The 23,743-nt window shown below is 43.9% G+C and overlaps 1 protein-coding gene across 1 annotated transcript in view; it reads right to left on the bottom strand.

Moving 5' to 3' along the window:
* Positions 1-15,441, bottom strand: part of LOC129857225 (galactosylgalactosylxylosylprotein 3-beta-glucuronosyltransferase 2-like) — a 59,772-nt gene extending 44,331 nt beyond the window's left edge. Inside the window, exon 1 of the mRNA XM_055925267.1 lies at positions 14,233-15,441. Coding sequence (XP_055781242.1) covers positions 14,233-14,826 — 594 coding nt within the window. The 5' untranslated portion in view covers positions 14,827-15,441. The remainder of the gene's footprint in view (positions 1-14,232) is intronic.
* Positions 15,442-23,743: the final 8,302 nt, after the last annotated feature.

The following is a 23,743-nucleotide window of genomic DNA, read 5'->3' as shown; positions in this document are numbered from 1 at the left end:
CAACTTATTACGTGACTTGTTAAGCAAATGTATATTCCTGATCTTATTTAGACTTGAATAAGGGGTTGAATACTTATTCACTCGACATTTCAGCTTTTCATTTTTAATTAATTTGTAAGAATTTCCAAAATCATAATTTCACTATTACGTTATGGTGTGTAGGCCAGTAACAAGACATATCAATTTACTCCATTTCACTGTAACACAATAAAGTATGGAAAATTCAAGGGGTGTGAATACTTTCGTAGGGCACTGTATATGCTTGCTTGTGTGTGCATATGTAGCCTTGTGTGTGTACGCTTGTGTGTGTGTACTATTTCATTCCTCATTCCAACCCCACTACGGATCTCATTCTCGTGCAATTCTCTTTTCAGAACATCAAACCACCTGAAGGAAGTCACTTGTAAGGGGCAAAACATACAAGACAATATTTGATTACATAGCGACAATGTTGCTGTGTGATTCTTCACACAAACGGTCAGGGCAGGGCCTACATCTTTCATGTCTCCTCTCTTACTCTCAACACTCAACAGACTGATGGGAAGGCTCTCTCTCTCTCTTCCTTCTTCTCCCCCTTAACCCCTGAGCGATGGACACATCTTTGAAGCCCTCTCTTCTAATGCTATGGCCCTTGACCTTGCGCGACACTAAAACCCTTCCCCCCCTTTCTGTGTCCGCTACAGTTTTTTTTCAAAGGCTTCTGGTCGGGTCTATAAAAACGGTAACGAAAAGAGAGTGAGTGTCCGTTCACTCAATGTTTTATGCTCTCGTGTGTAGTCTTTATTTTAGCTTCGTGGTACAGCATCGTTTCTACCTGTAACGGTCTTTGAATGGCTTTTAACCTGAGTAGCCTGATGACGAATGTTGTGGATGAATCATATAGATGACACTAGGGAGCAGCAAAAAAAAATTGTGGACATTAATTTGGTTCTAATTAGGTTTTGTCCATCTTCTGTGGCCCATTTGGATATTTATAATTCTTCCAATTAACTTCTTGAGAATACAGGGGGTGCTGTTTCGCATTAGCATAATTGCCTCTACAGACTAAACTGCCTCTTATTCAATTATTGCTGTTACTATATGCATATAACCATATAGCATTGGATAGAAAACAAGCTATGGTTTCTAAAACCGTTCCAATTGAGTCTCTGAGTCAAACACAGGTCATTTCACAGCACTTTCCCTGAGCGAGAAAAAGATTGCAAGATGTGTATGCTCGCTTCAAAGCTCTGCCTATATATGATCACGCGACCTATGACCCGAAACACACTTCCTTCTTCTTCCTCTGGGTGTCTGGAAGACGTCAGAGGAGAAATTTTTTGTTTATCTTGTACTGACGTGAAATAAGAGCTAATTCTTTAGCGTGACCGACAACTTCCGGTTTCCTGAGATGCGCGTTTAGAGAAGCCATTGACTTTTGTTATGCTGACGTTACGGATGAAAACTATCTCCGTGTCAAAGTTTGTTTGATACATGTGACCATATCACCGTAATGTATGTTTTTTCAATATAGTTTAATCAGATTATTAGAATTTTTTCGGGAGTTTTGCCGTGTTCCGTTCTTTGAGTTTTTTAACTTTGGACAGAGCCGTGCTAGTCGACCAGTACCCAGGCTAAATGAAGAGGGGAAGTTGCCATTGTGAATGGATTGAACGACTCATCAGGACTAAGGACACCTTGATCAACATTCTGATGAAAGACCAGCAATAGTAAGACCCAATTTACGATGTTATTTCATATATCTGTCGTGCATGTGAACTGGTCGCGCGCGTCCAGCTGGTTCTGGCTGGCCTTGTTATGCTAATTTAGCGATACATTTTGTTTTCGCTATAAAACATTTAAAAAATCTGAAATATTGTTTGGATTCACCAGATGTTGGGCTTTCAATGTCTGTACGCTGTGTATTTTTTCTGAAATGTTTTAAGACAAGTAATTAGTTATATAACGTTGGTCTCTGTAATTGTTCTAGCTGCATCAGCACTATATCAGATTGCAGCTGCAATGTAGAACTGTGATTTATACCTGAAAAATGCACATTTAAAAAAAAAAAACTATGCTATACCATAAATATGTTATCAGACTGTCATCTTAAGAATTTTTTTGTTGGTTAGTGGCTATCAATATCTTAGTTTAGCCGAATTGGTGATAGCACCTGATGGAGTAAGAAACTGTTGGAGTAAGAAAATGGTGTCATTTTGCTAACGTGTTTAGCTAATAGATTTACATATTGTGTCTTCCCTGTAAAACATTTAAAAAATCTGAAATGGTGGTTTTATTCACAAGATCTGTGTCTTTCATTGGGTGTCTTGGACTTGTGATTTAATGATATTTAGATGCTACTATTTAATTGTGACGCTATGCTAGCGATGCTAATCAGTGTGTGGGGGGGGGGGGGGGTGCTCCCGGATCCGGGTTAGGTACTCTGTAGAGGTTAATGGAGACTAAGGAATGGTTCAGGTGTTTAAAATGCATCCTTAAAAATGCATCCAGTGTATTTTGAATTACAAATGTACTTCTTGCCCTACCCACAAGGCACTCCTATAAGTCTGTCATGATTGGATAGTTGTGAGCAATATAGTGGAAATTCCACCCAGCCTTTCAGTAGGAAACATCTATCATAGTGTTGCTTCTCTCTGATACTTTCAGATCTACAGGAGTGCCTACGGGGGTAGCAGTTAATCTAAGAGAATAGCATTGACGAGAGCAGCGGGCTGAAAGAACTGTGGTTTCATTTATCCAATCACATACGGATCAGTGATTACTTCAAGGAAGGGAGGAAAGAAGGATGAATGTTCAATTGGACCAGTGCCTCAATGCGAAAAGCATAGGGAGACCTGGGAACTGTAAAGATTGACTAAAAGCTCCAGCCTCTGCAGCCATAGGCCCAGACTGTCAATACCAACATCAACCTCTAACACCTGAGTTAGTCAATACTCTTCAGACAGAATCCATCTGCAGAGAATTCTAGCTATAAAAGTGGAAAAGTGAATATTAAAAAAAGATTGTTTTTGTGAGCCATAACATCCACTGGCTCTTTGATAGCGATTTGGGACATGGAGGAAACCAGAACCCATTAAATTGGAGTGAGACACTGTAGCTGAGTTCCTGGTCTCTATCTGAAAGGGAAATACTGTCCAGAGGCATCATCTGACTGAGTGGTAGAGACCAGAGCCAGGGGAATGGGTGAATACGGCAGGTTACCATTTGAGATGCAGCCATGTCATCTATCTAATATTGAGTAGCAACTTAGTCAGTGAATGCCTAGGCTGCCTTTGTTTACGCCATATTAACAGAGGTAATATATGAAGTGTATGCATATACAATGGGACTTTAAATGATGCAGTATAAATCCATTATAAATGTGTTTCTCCCCCAGAGAAGAAGCTGTCATTTCATTGTGTGCTCAAATGCTCTTTCGGATTTTAATCAAGCCTTCTCCATGTGTCATTAATATGCATAGCTGGAGCAATGAGAGAGCGAGAGGGAGAAAAAAAGAATGAATCAAATTAGAGGAGAGAAAATTAAGAGGTTATGAAATTGTGATGCAATGATGCATGATGTGTTTGTGTGGGGGATGGAGGTGAGTTTGCTGTGTCTGCGTGAATAATAACGTGTGTGTGTGTGTTTGTGTTCTAACGGCATTGTTTCTGTCTCTATCCTTTCAAACCAGCTCGGGGTGGGTTGGGATCAGGGTTGAAGGGTAGACAATGCCAGCATTTAGACAGACTCACACTGCTCCTGAGGGAATAGACAAGGACAGGGATGAGGAGGGGGGGCAGGGGGTAGAACATGACAGGGATGTGAGAAAGATAGAAAAGGAGGACAGAGAAGAGGGGGAGAGTATGGAAAAGGAAAGAAAGAAGGAAGGAAATGGGAGAGGACAGGATGGAGGAATAAATCTAATCACATGTTATTTGTCACATGCTTTGTAAACAACAGGTGTAGACGAACAGTGAAATGCTTACTTATGGGCCTTTCCCAACAATGCAGAGAGACAAATGGAAAAATAATCGAAAAAAATAATAACACGAGGACTAAATACACAATGAGGAATGATAACTCAGCTATATACAATATACATATGTTCATGTGAGTAAGGGTAAAGTGACTAGGTAACGGGATGGATAATAACAGGATAGATAATGACCCTTTTTTCACACTGTGAAAAAGGGTCAATGCAATTAGTCTGGGTAGCTATTTGGTTAACTATTTAGCAGTCTTATGGCTTGTGGGTAGAAGCTGTTCAGCATCCTGTTGGTTCCGGACTTGGTCAAATAAAATAAAATTGCATTGGTCACATACACATGGTTAGCAGATGTTATTGCGAGTGTAGCGAAATGCTTGTGCTTCTAGTTCCGACACTGCAGCAATATCTAACATGTAATCTAACAATTCCACAACAACTAACCTAATACACACACATCTAAGTAAAGGAATGGAATAAGAATATATACATATAAATATATGGATGAGCAATGACAGAGCTGCATAGGCCAGATGCAATAGATGGTATAAAATACATATATGCATATGAGATGAGGGATGCAAGATATGTAAATATTATTAAAGTGGCATTATTAAAGTGACTAGTGATTCATTTATTCAAGTGGCCAATTATTTCAAGTTTGTATGTAAGCAGCAGCCACACTGTGTTAGTGATGGCTGTTTAACAGTCTGATGGCCTTGAGATAGTAGCGGTTTTTCAGTCTCTCGGTCCCAGCTTTCATGCACCTGTACGGACCTCGCCTTCTGGATGGTAGCGGGGTGAACAGGCAGTGGCTCGCGTGGTTGTTGTCCTTGATTATCTTTTTGGCCTTCCTGTGACATCGGGTGCTGTAGGTGTCCTGGAGGGCAGGTAGTTTGCCCCCGGTGATGTGTTGTGCAGACCGCACCACCCTCTGGAGAGCCTTATGGTTGTGGGCGGTGCAGTTGCCGTACCAGGCGGTGAAACAGCCTGACAGGATGTTCCCAATTGTGCATCTGTAAAAGTTTGTGAGGGTTTTAAGTCAAATTTCTGTTGGGCCTTCTTCACCACACCGTCTGTGTGGGTGGACCATTTCAGTTTGTCGGTGATGTGTACGCCGTGATGTGTTCCTCTTGTCCAGGTGGGAGAGGACAGTGTGGAGTACAATAAAGATTGCATCATCTGTGGATCTGTTGGGGTGGTATGCCAATTTGACTGGGTCCAGGGTGTCTGGGATGATGGTGTTGATGTGAGCCATGACCAGCAGTTTAAAGCATTTCATGGCTACAGATGTGAGTGCTACATTTTATACGTTTAGCAGCACTCATATAGAGTGATTCAGATAGCTAGGAGGGACAACCATACATCAAAGGCATAGAACGTACATTTTTCTTCAATAACGTAGCTACCAGTAGAGTCAGAGCTAGAACGGTTGGGGTGGGAGGGTGGCGGTCAAGTGCAAGTGCTGGTTAAGGTTGTTTTTTTTTGGGGGGGGGGGAGTCAAGGTGATGAGGAGGATTATTTAAGATACTGTTTGAAGAGGTAGGGTTTAAAATGTTTTCGGAAGATGGGCGGGGACTTTACTGCCCTAGCTTCAAGGGGAAGCTGGTTCCACCATTGGGGTGCCAGGACAGAGAAGAGCTTGGACTGGGCTGAGCAGAGGCTGCCCAGTCCAGAGGTGGGAAGGCCAAGAGAAATGAGGTGGCAGAATGGAGTGCTCGGGTTGGGGTGTAGGGTTTGAGCATAGCCTGAAGGAAGGGTGGGGCAGTTCCTCTTGCTGTTCCGTAGGTAAGCACCATGCTCTTGTAGTGGATGCGAGCTTCGACTGGAAGCCAGTGAAGTGTGCGGAAGAGTGAGGTGACGAGAGAACTTGGAAGGTTGAAAACCAGGCGGGCTGCTGCGTTCTGGCTAAGTTGCAGGGATTTGATGGCACAAGCGGGGAACCCAGCCAACAGCGAGTTGCAGTAGTTCAGACAGGAGATGACAAGTGCCTGGATTAGGACCTGCACCGCTTCCTGTGTGAGGTAGGGTCGTACTCTACTGATGTTGTAGAGCATGAACCTGGAGCGGGTCACTGCTTTGATGTTTGCAGAGAACGACAGGGTGCTGTCCAGGGTCACGCCAAGGTTCTTTGCCCTCTGGGAGGGCGACACTGTGGAGTTGTCAACCGTGATGAAGAGGTCATTGAGCTGGCAGGCCTTCCCCTGGAGGAAGTTCTGCATTCATCAACCCTCTCACCTCCACCTTTCTCACCCCTCTATATTTTTCACTACAATACCCTTCTCTTTCTCCCCTCCATCCACTCAGCCACGGACAAGAGATTCTCTCCTTTCTGCTTTAGCTCCCAGAGAGAAGAAAACTATCCAATATGTAATTATGATAATTGCTCACATCGGTTTGATGGAATTGGATTTTGCTCTTCTGTTCTTTCTTGCGGTTCCTTTGTGCCCTCTCTATGAGCCTACTGTACACTAGGAAACTATGGCCCTTGATTTAATTTGTCCTGACGATGTGTCAGTGTATTTCAAGTCCAATTCTTGTCACGTATGTATGCCTATCTTCACACCAATTAATAGTCTTCTCATTTCAGCAAATTGTTTATACCCATGTTGAGGCGGGAGGGATCAAATTGTGTCCTCTTCTTTTCAGCCATTGGTAAGCCAAATGGCCTGCCATTTCCTTCAAGCCTTTAAGTGAACAGGTTTATTTGACAAGCCGTCTGGTTGCAGTAATTTTCAAGTCAGACCAATACATATTTATGACTGACAGACTATGTTTAACTAAACACTTGGGAGCCATTCAGTATTGACTACGATGCTGCAGTTCTACCAGTACAGCTAGCTCACGACTCCCTACAGCCCGAGGGCAAAATGCAAACTCACCGAAAGTAGCCGTCTGGCCTGGCTGTGAGTGGGGAGAGGAGAGAGGTAGGCTAGGCTATGATGTGGACGACTCTGTTTGCTGACACCCCATTTCGAGGCAGCAAAGTGGGCGGAATGTCGCGCACACATAATGGTTTGCAACGAGCCGTGACTTGTTAATGCTTGAGAACAGAGAAACCATCCAATAATCTGTATGTTTGCAAATTGTTTCTGGATGGTTTCCTCTTCAACTCAGACATAATACATAAGAGAGAAACAACAGAATCTCTTTCAGGTTTTGTTTCATCGCGTCTAGGATGATCAAATACCTCTTCTAAAATCAGTAAGCCTATAGTGACATCACTCACTCACTTAGTAGTAATTGAATGGTGGTGGTATTGTGAGAGCATTGAATAGGATGTTATTAAGTATGCATTTATGGGCTATTCATAATGTTTTTGCTCATTGACTACAAATTCAGTTCTAATGTGGTCTATCTCTATATTATTTATTTTGGACACAAAACTGCAATATGAAAAAATGTGCTTGACAGCGGCACTATCTGTGCAATGCTAAAATCAACAGCACAACAGGTTTGACAGGTTATTACCACTAATTGTAAGGTTATTATCACTATATGACAGGTCATTACCAAACTATGACAGACTATTACCATGGAGAGGAGTTCTGGAATGTCCTGGATGAGGTGGGGAGAGCAGGCTGACTATCAGCCAATCAAATAACTGATATTTACACAGGCCCATCTTTGGAGCTGCGGCTAGACATTGCCATTAGGCAAAGATTAAGGCTCTTTATCTCCCCAAATTGTAAATTAAGACAGACTTTCCCAAACTTGTTGGGGCTGGGGACCCCTTTTTTGATAGCACTTTCATTAGGGACCCCTTCAAAATCATAACACAGCTCCGACCTTTAGAGTGCGATAAAAATAGCATACAAGGAGTTTTACTATGACTGCTGCAGGACATGACCGGACTAGATGGTGCCAACAGAGAGGGCCGCATCACTTCTAGTCCTTAGGAAACTTTGCAGTATTTTGTTTATTTATGTATTATTTATTACATTGTTAGACCAGAAAATCTTAAGTGTTATTACATACAGCCGGGAAGAACTATTGGATATCAGAGCTAAACTAAACAGCTAAGCAGCATTGCGACCACGAATACAACTTTTCCAAAGCGGATCCTTTGTCCGAAACAGCCAGGGCATCTGAACTGATTCCAGAGGCTGACCCAAAACAACGTCGCCGCAGAAGAGGTAGACGGAGCGGCCTTCTGGTCAGACTTTGGAGGCGCGCACCCCACCCACCACTTCCGAGTATATTACTCGCTAATGTCCAGTCTCTAGATAACAAGGTAGATGAAATTAGAGCAAGGGTTGCTTTCCAGTGAGACATCAGGGATTGTAACATACTCTGTTTCATGGAAACATGGCTCTCTCGTGATATGCTGTCGGAGTCGGTACAGCCACTGGGATTCTTTGTGCGTCGCGCCAACAGAAATAAACATATCTCTGGGAAGAAGAAGGGTGAGGGTGTATGTTTAATGATTAACGACTCATGGTGTAATTGTAACAACATACAGGAACTCAAGTCCTTTTGTTCACCTGAACAAGAATTCCTTACAATCAAATGCCGACCGTATTATCTCCCATGAGAATTCTCATTGGTTATTGTCACAGCCGTGTATATCCCCCCTCAAGCCAATACCACGACGGCCCTCAAGGAACTTCACTGGACCTTATGCAAACTGGAAACCATATATCCTGAGGCAGCATTTATTGTAGCTGGGGATTTTAACAAAGCAAATTTGAGAACAAGACCACCTAAATTCTATCAGCATATTGATTGATTGCAGTACTCGTGCTGGCAAAACTCTGGATCACTGCTACTCTAACTTCCGCGATGCATACAAGGCCCTCCCCCACCCTCCCTTCGGCATATCTGACCATCACTCCAATTTGCTCCTCCCTTCCTATAGGCAGAAACTCAAACAGGATGTACCCATGACAAGGACTATTCAACGCTGGTCTGACCAATCGGAATCCACGCTTCAAAATTGTTTTGATCACGTGGACTGGGACATGTTCCGGAATACCTCAGATAATAATATGTATTGATATGTTGATTCGGTGAGTGAATTTTTTAGGAAGTGCCTAGGAGATGTGCCCACTGTGACTATTAAAAACTACCCTAACCAGAAACCGTGGATAGATGGCGGCATTCGCATAAAACTGAAAGTGCGAACCACAGCAGTTAACCATGGAATGTTGACTGGGAATATGGCTGAATACAAACAATGTAGTTATTCCCTCCGCAAGGCAATCTAACAAGCGAAATGTCAGTATAGAGACAAAGTGGAGTCGCAATTTAACGGCTCAGACACGGGACATATATGGAAAGGACTACGGACAATCATGGACAACAAAAAGAAAACCAGCCACGTCACGGACACCGACGTCATGCATCCAAACAAACTAAACGCCTTCTTTGCCCGCTTTGAGGATAATACAGTGCCACCGACACGGACCGCTATCAAGGACTGTGGGCTCTCCTTCTCCATGGCTGATGTGAGTAAGACATTTAAGCGTGTTAACCCTCGCAAGGCTGCCGGCCCAGACGTCATCCCAAGCCGCATCCTCAGAGCATGCGCAGACCAGCTGGCTGGTGTGTTTACGGACATATTCAATCGCTCCCTATCCCCGTTTGCTGTCCCCACATGCTTCAAGATGGCTACAATTGTTTCCCGTAGGACTCACTTCTGTCATTATATAGTGCTTTGAGAGACTAGTCAAGGATCATATCACCTCCACCTTGCCTGTCACCCTAGACCCACTTCAGTTTGCATATGCCCCAATAGGTTCACAGACGATGCAATTGCCATCACACAGCACACATCCCTATCCCACCTGGACAAGTGGAATACCTACAGTTGAAATCGGAAATGTACATACATCTTTGCCAAATACTTTAAACTCAGTTTCTCAATTCCTGACATTTAATCCTACTAAAAATGACCTGTCTTAGGCCAGTTACTTTATTTTAAGAATGTGAAATGTCAGAATAATAGTGGAGAGAATTATTTATTTCAGCTTTTATGTATTTCATCACATTCCCAGTGGGTCAGAAGGTTACATACACTTAAATAGTATTTGGTAGCATTGCCTTTAAATTGTTAAACTTCAGTCAAACATTCCACAAGCTACCCACAATAAGTTGGTTGAATTTTGGCCCATTCCTCCTGACAGAGCTGTTGTAACTGAGTCAGGTTTGTAGGCCTCGTTGCTCACACACGCTTTTTCAGTTCTGCCCACAAATTTTCTATAGGATTGAGGTAAGAGCTTTGTGATGGCCACTCCAATACCTTGACTTTGATGTCCTTAAGCCATTTTGCCACAACTTTGGAAGTATGCTTGGGGTCATTGTCCATTTGGAAGACCCATTTGCAACCAAGCTTTAACTTCCTGAATGATGTCTTGAGATGTTGCTTCAATATATCCACATAATTTTCCATCCTTATGAACCGATATATTTTGTGAAATGCACCAGTCCCTTCTGCAGCAAAGCACCCCCACAACATGATGCTGCCCCCCGTGCTTCACGGTTGGGATGGTGTTCTTCAGCTTGCAAGCATCCCCCTTTTTCCTCCAAACATAATGATGGTCATTATGGCCAAACAGTTTTATATTTGTTTCATCAGACCAGAGATTTCTCCAAAAAGTACGATCTTTGTACCCTTGTGCAGTTGCAAACCGTAGCCTGGCTTTTTATTGGCGGATTTGGAGCAGTGGCTTCTTCCTTGCTGAGTGGCCTTTCAGGCTATGTCGATATAGGACTTTTTTTTACTGTAGATATAGATAAATTTGTACCTGTTTCCTCCAGCATCTTCACAAGGTCCTTTGCTGTTGTTCTGGGATTGATTTGCACTTTTCGCACCAAAGTACGTTAATCTCTAGGAAACAGAACGTGTCTCCTTCCTGAGCGGTATGACGGCTGCGTGGTCCCATAATGTTTATACTTGCGTATTATTCTTTGTACAGATGAACGTGGTACCTTCATGGCATTTGGAAATTGCTCCCAAGGATGAACCAGACTTGTGGAGGTCCACAATTTTTTTTCTGAGGTCTTGGCTGATTTGTTTTGATTTTCCCATGATGTCAAGCCAAGAGGCGCTGAGTTTAAAGGTAGGCCTTGAAATACATCCACAGGTACACCTACGATTGACTCAAATAATGTCAAGTAGCCTATCAGAAGCTTCTAAAGCCATGACATAATTTTCTGGAATTTTCCAAGTTGTTTAAAGGCACAGTCAACTTAGTGTATGTAAATGTCTAACACACTGGAATTGTGATACAGTGAATTATAAGTGAAATAATCTGTCTGTAAACAATTGTTGGAAAATTACTTGTGTCATGCACAAAGTAGATGTCCTAACCGACTTGCCAAAACTATAGTTTGTTAACAAGAAAATTGTGGAGTGGTTGAAATACTAGTTTTAATGACTCCAACCTAAGTGTATGTAAACTTCGACTTCAACTGTATTTAAGAATGCTGTTCATTGACTACAGCTCAGAATTCAACACCATAGTACCCTCCAAGATCATCATTAAGCTTAAGGGCCTGGGTCTCTACCCCGCCCTGTGCAATTGGGTCCTGGACTTCTGACGGGCCACAGGTGGTGAACGTAGGAAACAACATCTTCACTTCGCTGATCCTCAACACTGGGTCCCCACACGGGTGTGTGCTCAGCCCCCTCCTGTACTCCCTGTTCACCCATGACGGCGTGGCCATGCACGCCTCCAACTCAATCATCAAGTTTGCAGATGGCACAACAGTAGTAGTCTTGATTACCAAAACAAACGAGACAGATAATAGGGAGGAGGAGATGGCAATCGGAATGTGCTGTTTGGAAAACAACCTCTCACTCAACGTCACGAAAATAAAATTAATTATTGTGGACTTCAGGAAACAGCAGAGTGAGCATCGATGGAACAGCAGTGGAGAAGGTGGAAGGTTTTAAGTTCCTCTGCGTACACATCACGGACAAACTGAAATGGTCCACCCACACAGACAGTGTGGTGAGGAAGGTGCAACAGCGCCTCTTTACCCTCAGGAGGCTTAAGAAATGTAACTTGTCACCTAAAACCCTCACAAAATTTTACAGATGCAAAACTGAGAGCATCCTGTCTGGCTGCATCCCCCCCCTCGTATGGCTCCTGCACCGCCCATAACCTCATGGCTCTCCAGAGGGTGGTGTGGTCTGCACTACGCATCAACAGGGCAACCTACCTGCCCTCCAGGACACCTACAACACCTGATGTCACAAGAAGGTCAAAAAGATCATCAAGGACAACAACCACGCGAGCCACTACCTGTTCACCCCGCTACCATCCAGAAGGTGAGGTCAGTACAGGTGCATCAAAGCTGGGACCGAGAGACTGAAAAATAGCTACTATCTCAAGGCCATCAGACTGTTAAACAGCCATCACTAACACAGAGAGGCTGCTGCCTACATACAGACATGAAATCATTGGTCACTTTAATAAATGGATCACTAGTCACTTTAATAATGCCACTTGAATAATGTTTACATATCCTGCATTACTCATCTCATATTCATATATGTATTTTATACTATCTATTGCATCTTGCCTATGCCGCTTAGTCATTGCTCATCCATATATTTATATGTATATATTTTTTATTCCATTCCTTTACTTAGATTTTTTTGTATTAGGTAGTTGTTGTGGAATTGTTAGATTACATGTTAGATATTGCTGCACAGTCGGAATTAAAAGCGTAAGCATTTTTGCTACACTCGCAATAACATCTGCTAACCCTCTGTATATGACCAAAAAACATTTATTTGATTTGACTAACCAAGTCTTCGGCCCCCTCTCCAATAATTTCTTTCTAGTTTTCAAGGTAATTTTCTGCAATTCTACACATTTTCCTATGGGGCATAGAGACAATTTAGCAATTTAGTGCATTTGTCAAACCCTGATCTGTTTCACCTGTCTTATGCTTGTCTCCACCCCCCTCCAGGTGTCGCCCATTTTCCCCATTATCCCCTATGCATTTATACCTGTGTTTTCGGTTTTCTGTTGCCAGTTCTTCTTGTCTCGTCAAGCGTACCGGTGTTTTTCCCGTACTCCTGTTTTTCTCTCTTGTCCCTGTTTTCTAGTTTTCACGGTTTTGACCATTCTTCCTGCCCTGACCCTGAGCCTGCCTGCCGTTCTGTACCATTCGGACTCTGCGCTGGATTACTGACATCTGCATGCCCTGTTGTTTGCCTGCCCCCTGTTTTTGTAATAAACATGTGTTACTTCGAACTGTCAGCATCTGGTCTTATCCTGAGGTCTGATACCATTTAGGTTAAAAACCTAAGGCCACCCTCTTGACAGTGAAGAGAAAACATTTATGTTTTAAAGTACATTTCCTGCAAGTCTACACGTTTTGCCATGGGGCGTGGAGAAATTGTTACAGTTTTAAAGCAAGTTTGCTGTAATACTACACATCTTCCATAGGGCGGAGAGAACATTTAACAATTTTTGAATTCATTTCATGCAATTTATTTTTTAAATCAGTGGGGAGTAGAGAAAAAAGTGCAGTTTTAAAGTAAATATCCTGAAATTCTACACATTTTGCCATGGGGCGGAGAGAATATTTAGCAATTGTATAACTAATTTCATGCATTTCTAGAACATTTTCCATGGGGCGGAGAGAAAAATGTTGCAGTTTTACAGCTAATTTCCTGCAATTCTACACATTATGTCATGGGGCGTAGAGAAAATGTTGCAATTTTAATGCAAGTTTGCTGTAATACTACACATTTTGCCATTTGCCACACAAATGTTTGCAGTTTTTAATGTAATATCTATGATCAATGGCACCCCCCCCAGTCGGTTATTCGACCATAATTACGCCAAATTTAGATAGCAGGCCGCTAGGCTAACTTACCAATCTAAAACGTTTTAGCTGACATGGGCTAATTGAGTGACTGTCAGTGACTGACATAAGAGAAAAACTGCTGATGCACAACCACATTTTTAAATCAATGAGAGATGAGCCACTGCTGTCGATGAGGTTATATGAACAGAAAATTATTTAGAGGATCACAGAGCCAACTTGCTCAAAACAAGTTTTAGGCAAATTAACTCTGGGTTGAGTTATGTGCAGGTTTTTGTTCTATCCAGAATCAGTGCCTGGACACAGTGGCCCTCAAGGACCAGAGATGACCCTTGCAGATATCCCAGGCTTATTTCAATACGTTATCTGATTGCACAGATAGACTATCTGAAAACTCTTGTACTAGAAAACTGATAAGCTTGTTGTGTGTGAATGACATCACATGCCATGTAGCCTATCTGTCATTAAATGTGCTTTATTACCTCTTCAAACAGTTCCAGACTGTATGTGTTGTCATCATCTGCGAAGAATACTACCCCCACGTCCTTCCGCGAGCGATGCGACCGTAGCCACGACAGAGCCGTGTTCCTCTGCTCAGTAGCACGAGGCATCCCGGTCCGTTTGAACCGGCGGGGCGTAAAGATGTTCAAGTGTGTGTATGGCATCCCGGAGCGGGAGAGAAAGCGCGCCACCAGCTCTGTGCGCACGCTCGAGTCCTCCACTACGATCCAGTGGAAGCGAGGAACCTGGCAGAAGGTGTTAGCGAGCCGGGTAAGTTCAGCTTTCTGGACTGGCCGGTTGTAGGTCGGGGTGATGGCATAGATTACTGGGAGAGCGGAGCGATTGGCCCGAGGAAGTCTGGTTCTGTCATGCCGCTGTGCGCCCCCGGCGCGGCCCAGGACTGGACTTCGGACGGGTGTCCTCTTGGTGTCAATATCGATCATGATGATGACGATGAGGACCCAGGGCAGGAGAATGAAGAAGCGGCTGTAGAAGAGCGATTTCATTTTGCCGAAGTTAGAGTGAGTGCACGGCTCGTTTATCACCATCCCACTCACTCCATCACATCCAAGCATCCCACCACGATCGCGCAACAACAATTTGCACTCTCCAAAGCTATTTTAGGTGACCACGTGAGACCCATTTTTAGAAATTAGGACTTTGTTTATCTCCAATAAACTAATAAATATCAAAATTCATCCCGTTTAGGGTTATGAAAACATAGTCACGTCCGCGTCCCGTAGGGACTGTTTGCTGATGACTCTCCTCCCAGATGAAAGTGGAGAAGTGCCTCATATCCCTCGAACGAGAGAGCGATGAAACGAACCCCTCAAAAAACAACATTTAATCCCAAACGTAATCTTCACATGCCTTCAGCCCACAACCTTTTCGATAAACCAGAAATAGCTCTCCGCAGATATCCACCGGCCGCTACTCCCGTAGTGTCTGGGAGAAAGGGACATCATTCCCGGGCTGAATGCGGCTCAAGTCGTTGTCTGATGGGCAGTGGGGAGAAGCAGGTGCGGGAGCGTCAGTGCAGAGAGAGGAGAGACAGCGACGAGAGGGGACGGGAAAGATTGGAATGGACAGGGAGAGAAAGAGAGGAGGAGGGGAGAGAGAAAGGGAGACTTTGTTATGCTGCTAGAGAAGCACGTCAGTGTCCGCTGAGGATGGAGATAAACTCACCCTACAGACAGACAGAGAGAGAGAGGGAGAGAGAGAGGGAGAGATAGAAAGAGAGAGAGAAGCACCATCTTTTGATAAAACGTTTGCTTTCGTTCTAAATGATAATCGGAACTTTGATTTGAACTGCAAGTTGTCCACTCCAGACCGATTGAGCTGGCAGCATTCAATGAATAGAAATAAAGACATCTCTCTGGAAGCTAGGGAAATCAGTAGTCACCAGCTATTTGGATATTCAGGAGGTTTTTCCCATATCTGGTACCCTATTTGTTCAGATGCAATTAATTGCTTGTGCTTTGAAAATATTGAAAACAAAGATGGTGTTATTTCTTCTCCTATCTTGATAAGGAACACTAATATGGATCCTAATCTCGTATATAGCCTAACAGTCTAAATTGGACTGTAGCTTCTGTTATGCCAGACTGGTATTTCATTAATAGAGCAGAAAAATAGAGCCTGATTTGCATGTCATTATTGTCAATTGGTTTAAAAGATTAAATCTATACCAGTGCATAAATATTGAGTGCATTTTTCAAAGTCAGCATGAAGTGAAATCTCTTCTTTGAGTTATGACTAGTCAATTACTCATTTCCCACATCTAGCCCCACCCTCCTCTCCCCCGCATAGGCTCTATGCCATCAGCATGTACCTGTCATTCAACTGTCATACTGTCTTGTCATTTCCCCCTGTTCCATCAGATACTCCATTCTTATTGGGTATTGACATGTGACAGTGCTCTCTGCTATTGGGAATTACATGATGCGGGGTTCTATGAGAAATGGGTGCCTCACTATCAGTTCTGATGGTGGAAATCAGAGCTGGGTTCTGTTCTGTTGTTTCTTCGCCCAAGGGATTGGCTATTATCTGACATCATGTCACATGTCACAGGAGTTGGTCTGAGTAAGAGAGACAAGGGAGCATGAAACAGAGTGATGTGTTTGCTAGAGGCAACAATTAAGTGTATAGCCTATCTCACCTGTCTGGAGAGGCCTCAGTAATAGACAACACGCACGCACGCACGCACGCACGCACACACACAGACACACACACACACACACACAAAAGAAGGTAGCGTCACCAGACACTGGCAGGAGAACAATAGTGGCACAGATAAAGAGTATGTGTTTGTGAGAGAAAGAGATAACCCTGGGTCCTACTCTCTGTCATCCTGGTAATACAGCACAGAGAGTGAAAGAGAAAGAAAGACAGGGAGAGAAAAGGATGGCGGAGGAAGGAGGTGGATGTTTACTGATGGAGAGAAATATCCAGTTAGCAACCCAGACCAACTGAAGACTCCCACCATCCCAAGACAACAAACGAGTCTTCCATCGTATATGCATAAATCTATCTATAAATCTATATAAATCTAAATCTATCTATTATGGAACCCCGATTTAAGTGATAATTTAGAGTACAATTCAATTTAGAGACAATTTAGGTCCTCTCAACAAATGGAAAGTCTACAAGGCATTTGTCAACGCCATTAGCATAGAAATGACTTTCCGTCCTCCCTATTGTGTAAATTGGTGACAAGCTAATACATTTCCCTCCAGCATAACTCAATTGGCACAGGTTTGCAGTTGATGACATTAGTTGTTTTATGGGGAAGAGGATGGAGATGCGATTGAATTTACTCCCAGCCCCAAAATCAATCCCGGCAAATTGATTTATTGGAATTTCGCAAATAATATATATATTTTTTTATACCCAATTTCATCTTCCTAAGAGTTGATGGAGGTTTCTGTTTATGTACTTCATCCCTCCATATACTGTAATGTAAAGTGGTGTGCTGTATAGTGGCAATTCTAGGTCTAATCAATTGGCTTGATACCAGCATCTACATCCCAAATAGAATTTACCAATGAAGGTAAAACCAGAGAGGAGCATGGGAGTCTTTGTGGTCAACCTGTCGACCACAGCTTTCCTCAAGATTCTCTCTAGAGCTTATGTCATTCCCCTTGTCAGCAACAAGACACGTGCACGCACGCACGCACACGTGTCAATTAAGACTCATAATCCCATTAAATGACCCAGCTGCCACTATAAAGGAATCGATTCCTAGGATGCTCATTGGTAGAATGTCTATCAAGCACCTTTTAAAATATACTTATATAAGCATTTACACCCATCCACGCTACGTAATGGATGAAATTCAGTCCTACCTGTCATTCAATAGAATCTGACACAGTCCTATATCACTTACAGGCTTTGTCAGTTTGAAAAACACATTTACTAACAGCGTCACATAATGACTTTGACTGCAGTACCAGAGGGAGTGCGTTGTTTGTGAGGAAATGAAAACACTTACAGGATAGCGACCAAACAAGCTGGTGTTAGGCTAACCTTGAGTCTCTGGCAATATCTTTCCTGATTTACATAACAGAAGACACTGAACGCAGTGTGCTGTAAAGTAGTTTTTCCGCTTTACATTGTGAGAGAGAGAGAGAGATCGTGAGAGAGAGAGAGCAGTCAGAGCATGCTGATGCTATCTCTGGCTCCAAACTTTTATGTTAGAGAGAGGCTGAGAAAGTGTGTGCGTGGTTTAAGAATTCTAATGACATCCAACAGAGGTGCCAAACGGAACTTCATTCCTCTGTATAAGTAATGAAGGGCTGTGATTGAGACGGGCAATTCAATAGACTGATGTGTGTGAAATTAATGCATCAAGAAGGCAGAACTCAGGGCTTTAGTCTGATGTGGTTGGTGACCGCTCCACATGCTGTAACAGTGTAATCCGTTATTGTGACACTTAGTCGGTAACCATGCAGACGAGTGACAGGGTGAGCGATTGGAAGCCTCACCCACTTCTACACAACACAGATGACAGGGAGATACATCCTGTGTCTGGTGTTACATCAAAATGTGTCCCCCCCTATAGAGCACATAATGGAACTTGGGAGCCCATAGAGATCAAACTGCCTGGATGGCTGAGGGATGGGACTCCATTTGGCTTCATTTCTATGCAACAGGTGTGTCTAGTCTCTGCTATCCTTTCCTATCCAGTCATTTTCTCCACCCCTCCCAAGTGCTTCCCTCACTCTATCAGTGGTGCTGATGAACAGCTCCTCCTCATCCCCACAGGAGGAAAGCTGCACCCCCCAATCACCCACACACACACACACATGAACGCACACACCCTCTCAGCTAGCCGAGGTAATTAACATGTTGTTAATGCTATTGTCTACACCTACAGGCTCCTCTCACCTCAGTTCAGAAACACATGTGTAACAGCTCCCATCAGCCACACACATGCATGCATGCATGCACACACACACAGGTGCATACACACACACACACAGCAAGTGTGGTCCATTCCCCATCAATCTATTTGAAATTAGTCTAGTGTGTAATATCAGCTAGGTTAAGTGTGCTCCAAGCTGAGATAATGATACTGAGAAAAATAGTCAGCTCAGAATCTGGTCTCTCGACATTACGTGATTATGTGTGTATTTGCAGATATTGGATTATGAGAAAGTATATTTTCTTCACCCTGTTTTCGATTTCATTTGACTAATGGGATGTCATCCTTAATTCCCACCAACCCTCCCCTGGCTTCCATGGCCACTCTGATAATGGCTCATCTGTAGGCGCTGCCTCTCTCTCTCTCTCTCTCTCTCTCTCTCTCTCTCTCTCTCTCTCTCTCTCTCTCTCTCTCTCTCTCTCTCTCTCTCTCTCTCTCTCTCTCTCTCTCTCTCTCTCTCTCTCTCTCTCTCTCTCTCTCTCTCTCTCTCTCTCTCTCTCTCTCTCTCTCTCTCTCTCTCTCTCTCTCTCTCTCTCTCTCTCTCTCTCTCTCTCTCTCTCTCTCTCTCTTTCTCGCTCTCTCTAATTTCAATTCAAGGGGCTTTATTGGTATGGTAAACATATGTTTACATTGTCAAAGCAAGTGAAAGAGAAAATAAACAATACAAAATTAACAGTGAACAAAACACTCACAAAATAATTAAGACATTTCAAATGTCATAGTATGTCTTTATACAGTGTTGTAATGATGTGCAACTAGATAAAGTACAACAGGGAAACCAAATAAACAGAAATATAGGTTGTATTTACAATGGTGTTTGTTCTTCACTGGTTTGTCTCTCTCTCTCTGTCTCTTTCTGTCTCTTTCTCTCTGTCTCAAACATTATTATATCCACCCTTCTACCAAGGGTACCCTTCCCTGGCAAATGATCCAAAATGTCAACCAAAAAATCCCGATGGACTGCTCCTCACTAACAAATGTCAGCATCTCTCACCACCACATCCTGACATGTGAGCACTAGTACGACCATGTACACCTGGACCATGAGGGAGTCTTTGCCAAAAACCTGAAGGATGCCACATTAGACATCTCCGGCTCCTACCAACATGTCAGAGCCCAGCAGTGCTAGACCCCGACCAGCTCACCCCGGCAGTGCCAGAACCAACCAGGCTCAGCCCAGCGGTGCTAGACGCAGACCAGTTCAGCACAGCGGTGCCAGAACCATCCCAGCTCAGCCAAGTGGTGCCAGGACAAACCCATCTCAGCCTAGCGATGCCGGAACCAGCCCAGCTCAACCCAGCGGTACCGGTCACAGCTCAGCTCAGCCCAACACAACCCTTCACAGCACTGGACTGTACTTTAGGGGTAGGACAAATAGGGGCCAACAGGAGGGTACCCCAGCCCAGACCATACCTCAGCCTCACTGCCAGCCCACATATGCAGAGGCAGCCTCTGGTAAGAGACATATAGAGACTTCAGCCATCGGAGAGACAACCATACCCGGCCCGCATCAGCACAGCTCAATCAGACCCGGCCCATCACAGCACAGCTCAATCAGACCCGGCCCATCACAGCACAGCTCAACCAGACTTGGCACACCTCAGCACCGCTCTACCAGACCCGGCCCATCACAGAACAGCTCTACCAGACTAGGCCCATCACAGCACAGCATAGCCAGACCCGGCCCATCATAGCACAGCACAAACAGACCCAGCACACCTCAACACAGCTCTACCAGACCAGGTCCGCCTCAGCACAGCTCTTCCAGACATGGCCCACCTCAACTCAGCCCAGTTCTACACAGCACGACCACTACACCAGAGTCTGACAAAAAACACTGTTGAGGGTGGTGCACCACACGATGCAGTCCACACCATGTATCATTCTCATCATCAGCCCTCATATGCTGAGAGTTTGGAGCATCACCAGCCAAACTGCCCTCCACACCACCCTCCTCAATTCCCCCCACAACGTCCCTCCCAGGCTAGTTTTGGTTACCCTACCTACTCCCATAACCACGACAGGCCTGGGACACTCCTTCTCCGAATGGCAGCCCCAACCCTGCAACAGGAGCCACACCAAGGCCTCCTGCGCACACCCAGAATGGAGCATTGGCAGCCACTCCGGTCCCCTGCAGCAGCTCCACTCCTTTGGCGGGAGCTTCATCCGGGTGGACTGAGTTCTGCCAAAACTGCTCTTCCAGTTCCCGCCCCCAGCCCCTACATCAAGCGACTTGAGGGAGGTCTGTCAAATGCTCAGTCTGCGCTGCTCTCACGTGGTTGGCCAGGGACCTTGGCAAAGTCTCAGCTCACTCAACAAATAACTGCAGGTGACCCTATCCCTGTTAGATCTGATGGGAATGAGCTGATTACCCCTGTGACTTGAAATCGTAGAGGGTTTGGGCTAATGCACCTAAATGTGCAAAGTATTATTTAAAAAATGACCACAATTGACATTTGGGTACAGAACTCAGGTCCTGACCTTTTGGTTCTCTCAGAAACATGGTTTAATGGTTCTGTATATGTGACAGATTACAGAAATGGGGAGGAGTGGCCGTATATGTAAAATCTAATTTCCTGTCATCTCAATTTTTTTTATTTTTCTGTTAGCAAGATAAATCGAGCTCCTGGTTGTAGTAGATGTGTCCATAAACCAGAACACATGTATTTGTTGCTGGGATTTACCGCATCCCTGCTGCCATGGCGGATGCTATTGCTGCTATTTCTTACTAATAACCCCATAAATATTTGTCTAGTGGAGCATTTGCATATAATCTCAGTGATCATTGTCCCATAGTATGTATTTGTAACGGCTGTTTGAAGAAGAGGACCAAGGTGCAGCGTGGTACGTGTTCATGATTTTTAATAAACCTGAACACTAGAACAAAAAATAACAAAGAGGAACAAACTAAACAGTTTTGTTTGGTGCAGACACACAAAACAGAAAATAACTACCCAGAAAACCCATGTGGGCAAGAGCTACCTAAGTATGGTTCTCAATCAGAGACAACGATAGACAGCTGCCTCTGATTGAGAACCACACCCGGCCAAACAACAAAGTAATACAAAACATAGAACACAAAACATAGAATGCCCACCCCAACTCACACCCTGACCAAACCAAAATAGAGACATAAAAAGGATCTCTAAGGTTAGGGCGTGACAGTATTAGAAATACAAAACAGCAAAATACTAATCCTTGTTTAATTAAGAAGAGAAATGTTAAAAAGTTCTCCCCTGAAGGATTCAAGATAGCGCCGACAGAGATGGTCGCCTCGCTTCAAGTTCTTAGGAAACTATGCAGTAATTGTCACAGTTTCTGTTTTATTGGATTGTTGTTTCCTTGGGTTACCGCTGGAGGGCATCTTTAACTTGTTTTTTAGTTTACAGGTTAACCTGATTATTACTTATTGGTTTCACCTGTGTTTAATTACCTTCTATGCAACCTGGTTGCCTTGCTATTTAGGTACCTCAGTTGGCCTGTACCTGTGCTTAGGTCTCCTGTTTTGTTAGTGTACTCTTGTGCGGTTGCCTTGTTTCTGTCAAAACTTGAAATAAAAGATCTGAATTTACCCTTACCTCTGCTTGCTGTGTTTTTCTGCGCCTGGGTTCGAGTTCGTACAAGCATTATTCTAACAGTAATTAGTTTGTTTATCTATTATTTCTTACATTGTTAGCCCGGAAAATCTTGAGTGTTATTACATACAGCCGGGAAGAACTATTTGATATAAGAGCTAAGTCTATTTACCAGCATTACAACCAGGAATATGACTTCCCCGAAGCGGATCCTTTGTTTGGACCTCCACCCTGGACATTCGATTTAATCCCAGAGGCCGACCCAAAACAATGTCGTCGCCGTAGGAGAGTCTGGTCAGACTTAGCAGGCGAGCACACCACCCACCGCTTCTGAGCATATTAGTCGCCTATGTCCGGTCTCTAGACACCAAGGTGGACGATATTAGGGTATGAGTTGCCTTCCAGAGAGACATCAGAGATGGTAACATTCTCTGTTTCATGGAAACATGGCTCATGGAAACATGGCAATGTTGTCAGAGTCACTACAGCCACCGGGTTTCTTCATGCGTCACGCCAACAGAAACAAACATCTATCTGGTAAGAAGAAGGGTGGGGGTGTATGCCTCATGATTAACGACTCACGGTGTAACAATAACAACATACAGGATCTCAAGTCCTTTTGTTCACCTGATCTAGAATTCCTTACAATAAAATGCCGACCGCATTATCTCCCAAGAGAATTCTCTTTGATTATAGTCACAGCCGTGTACATCCCCCCAAGCAGATACCTCGACAGCCCTGAAAGAACTTCACTGGTCTCTATGTAAACTGGAAACCATATATCCTGAGGCTTCATTTATTGTAGCTGGGGATTTTAACAAAGCTAATTTGGGAACAAGACTACCTAAATTCTACCAGCAACATTGACTGTTGTACCTGCTTGAGCAAAACACTGGACCACTGCTAATCTAACTTCCGCGATGCATATATGGCCCTCCCCCGCCCTCCCTTCGGCATATCTGATCACCACTCCAATTTGCTCCTCCCTTCCTATGGGCAGAAACTCAAACAGGATGTACCCGTGACAAGGACCATTCAACGCTGGTCTGACCAATCGGAATCCATACTTCAAGATTGTTTTGATCACGTGGACTGAAAAATGTTCCGGGAAGCCTCAGACAATAACATCGATTTATTACGCTGACTCTGAGTGAGCTTATTAGGAAGTGCATTAGAGATGTTGTACACACTGTGACTATTAAAACCTAACCCAACCAGAAACCGTGGATAGATGGCGACATTCACGCAAAACTGAAAGCGTAAACTACCGCATTCAACCATATTCCCTCCGCAAGAAAATCAAACAAGCGAAATGTTGGTATAGGGACAATTAAACGGCCCAGACACGAAACGTATGTGGCAGGGTCAACAAGCAATTACGGACTACAAAAAGAAAACCAGCCACGTCACGGACACCGACGTCTTGCTTCCAGATATGCTAAACACCTTCTTTGCCTGCTTTGAGGATAATACAGTGTCACCGACAAGGCCCTC

The sequence above is a fragment of the Salvelinus fontinalis genome, chromosome 1 (assembly GCF_029448725.1).
Source record: "Salvelinus fontinalis isolate EN_2023a chromosome 1, ASM2944872v1, whole genome shotgun sequence".
Classification (NCBI taxonomy): Eukaryota; Metazoa; Chordata; class Actinopteri; order Salmoniformes; family Salmonidae; genus Salvelinus; species Salvelinus fontinalis.
This window is presented reverse-complemented; position numbering and strand designations above follow the sequence as displayed.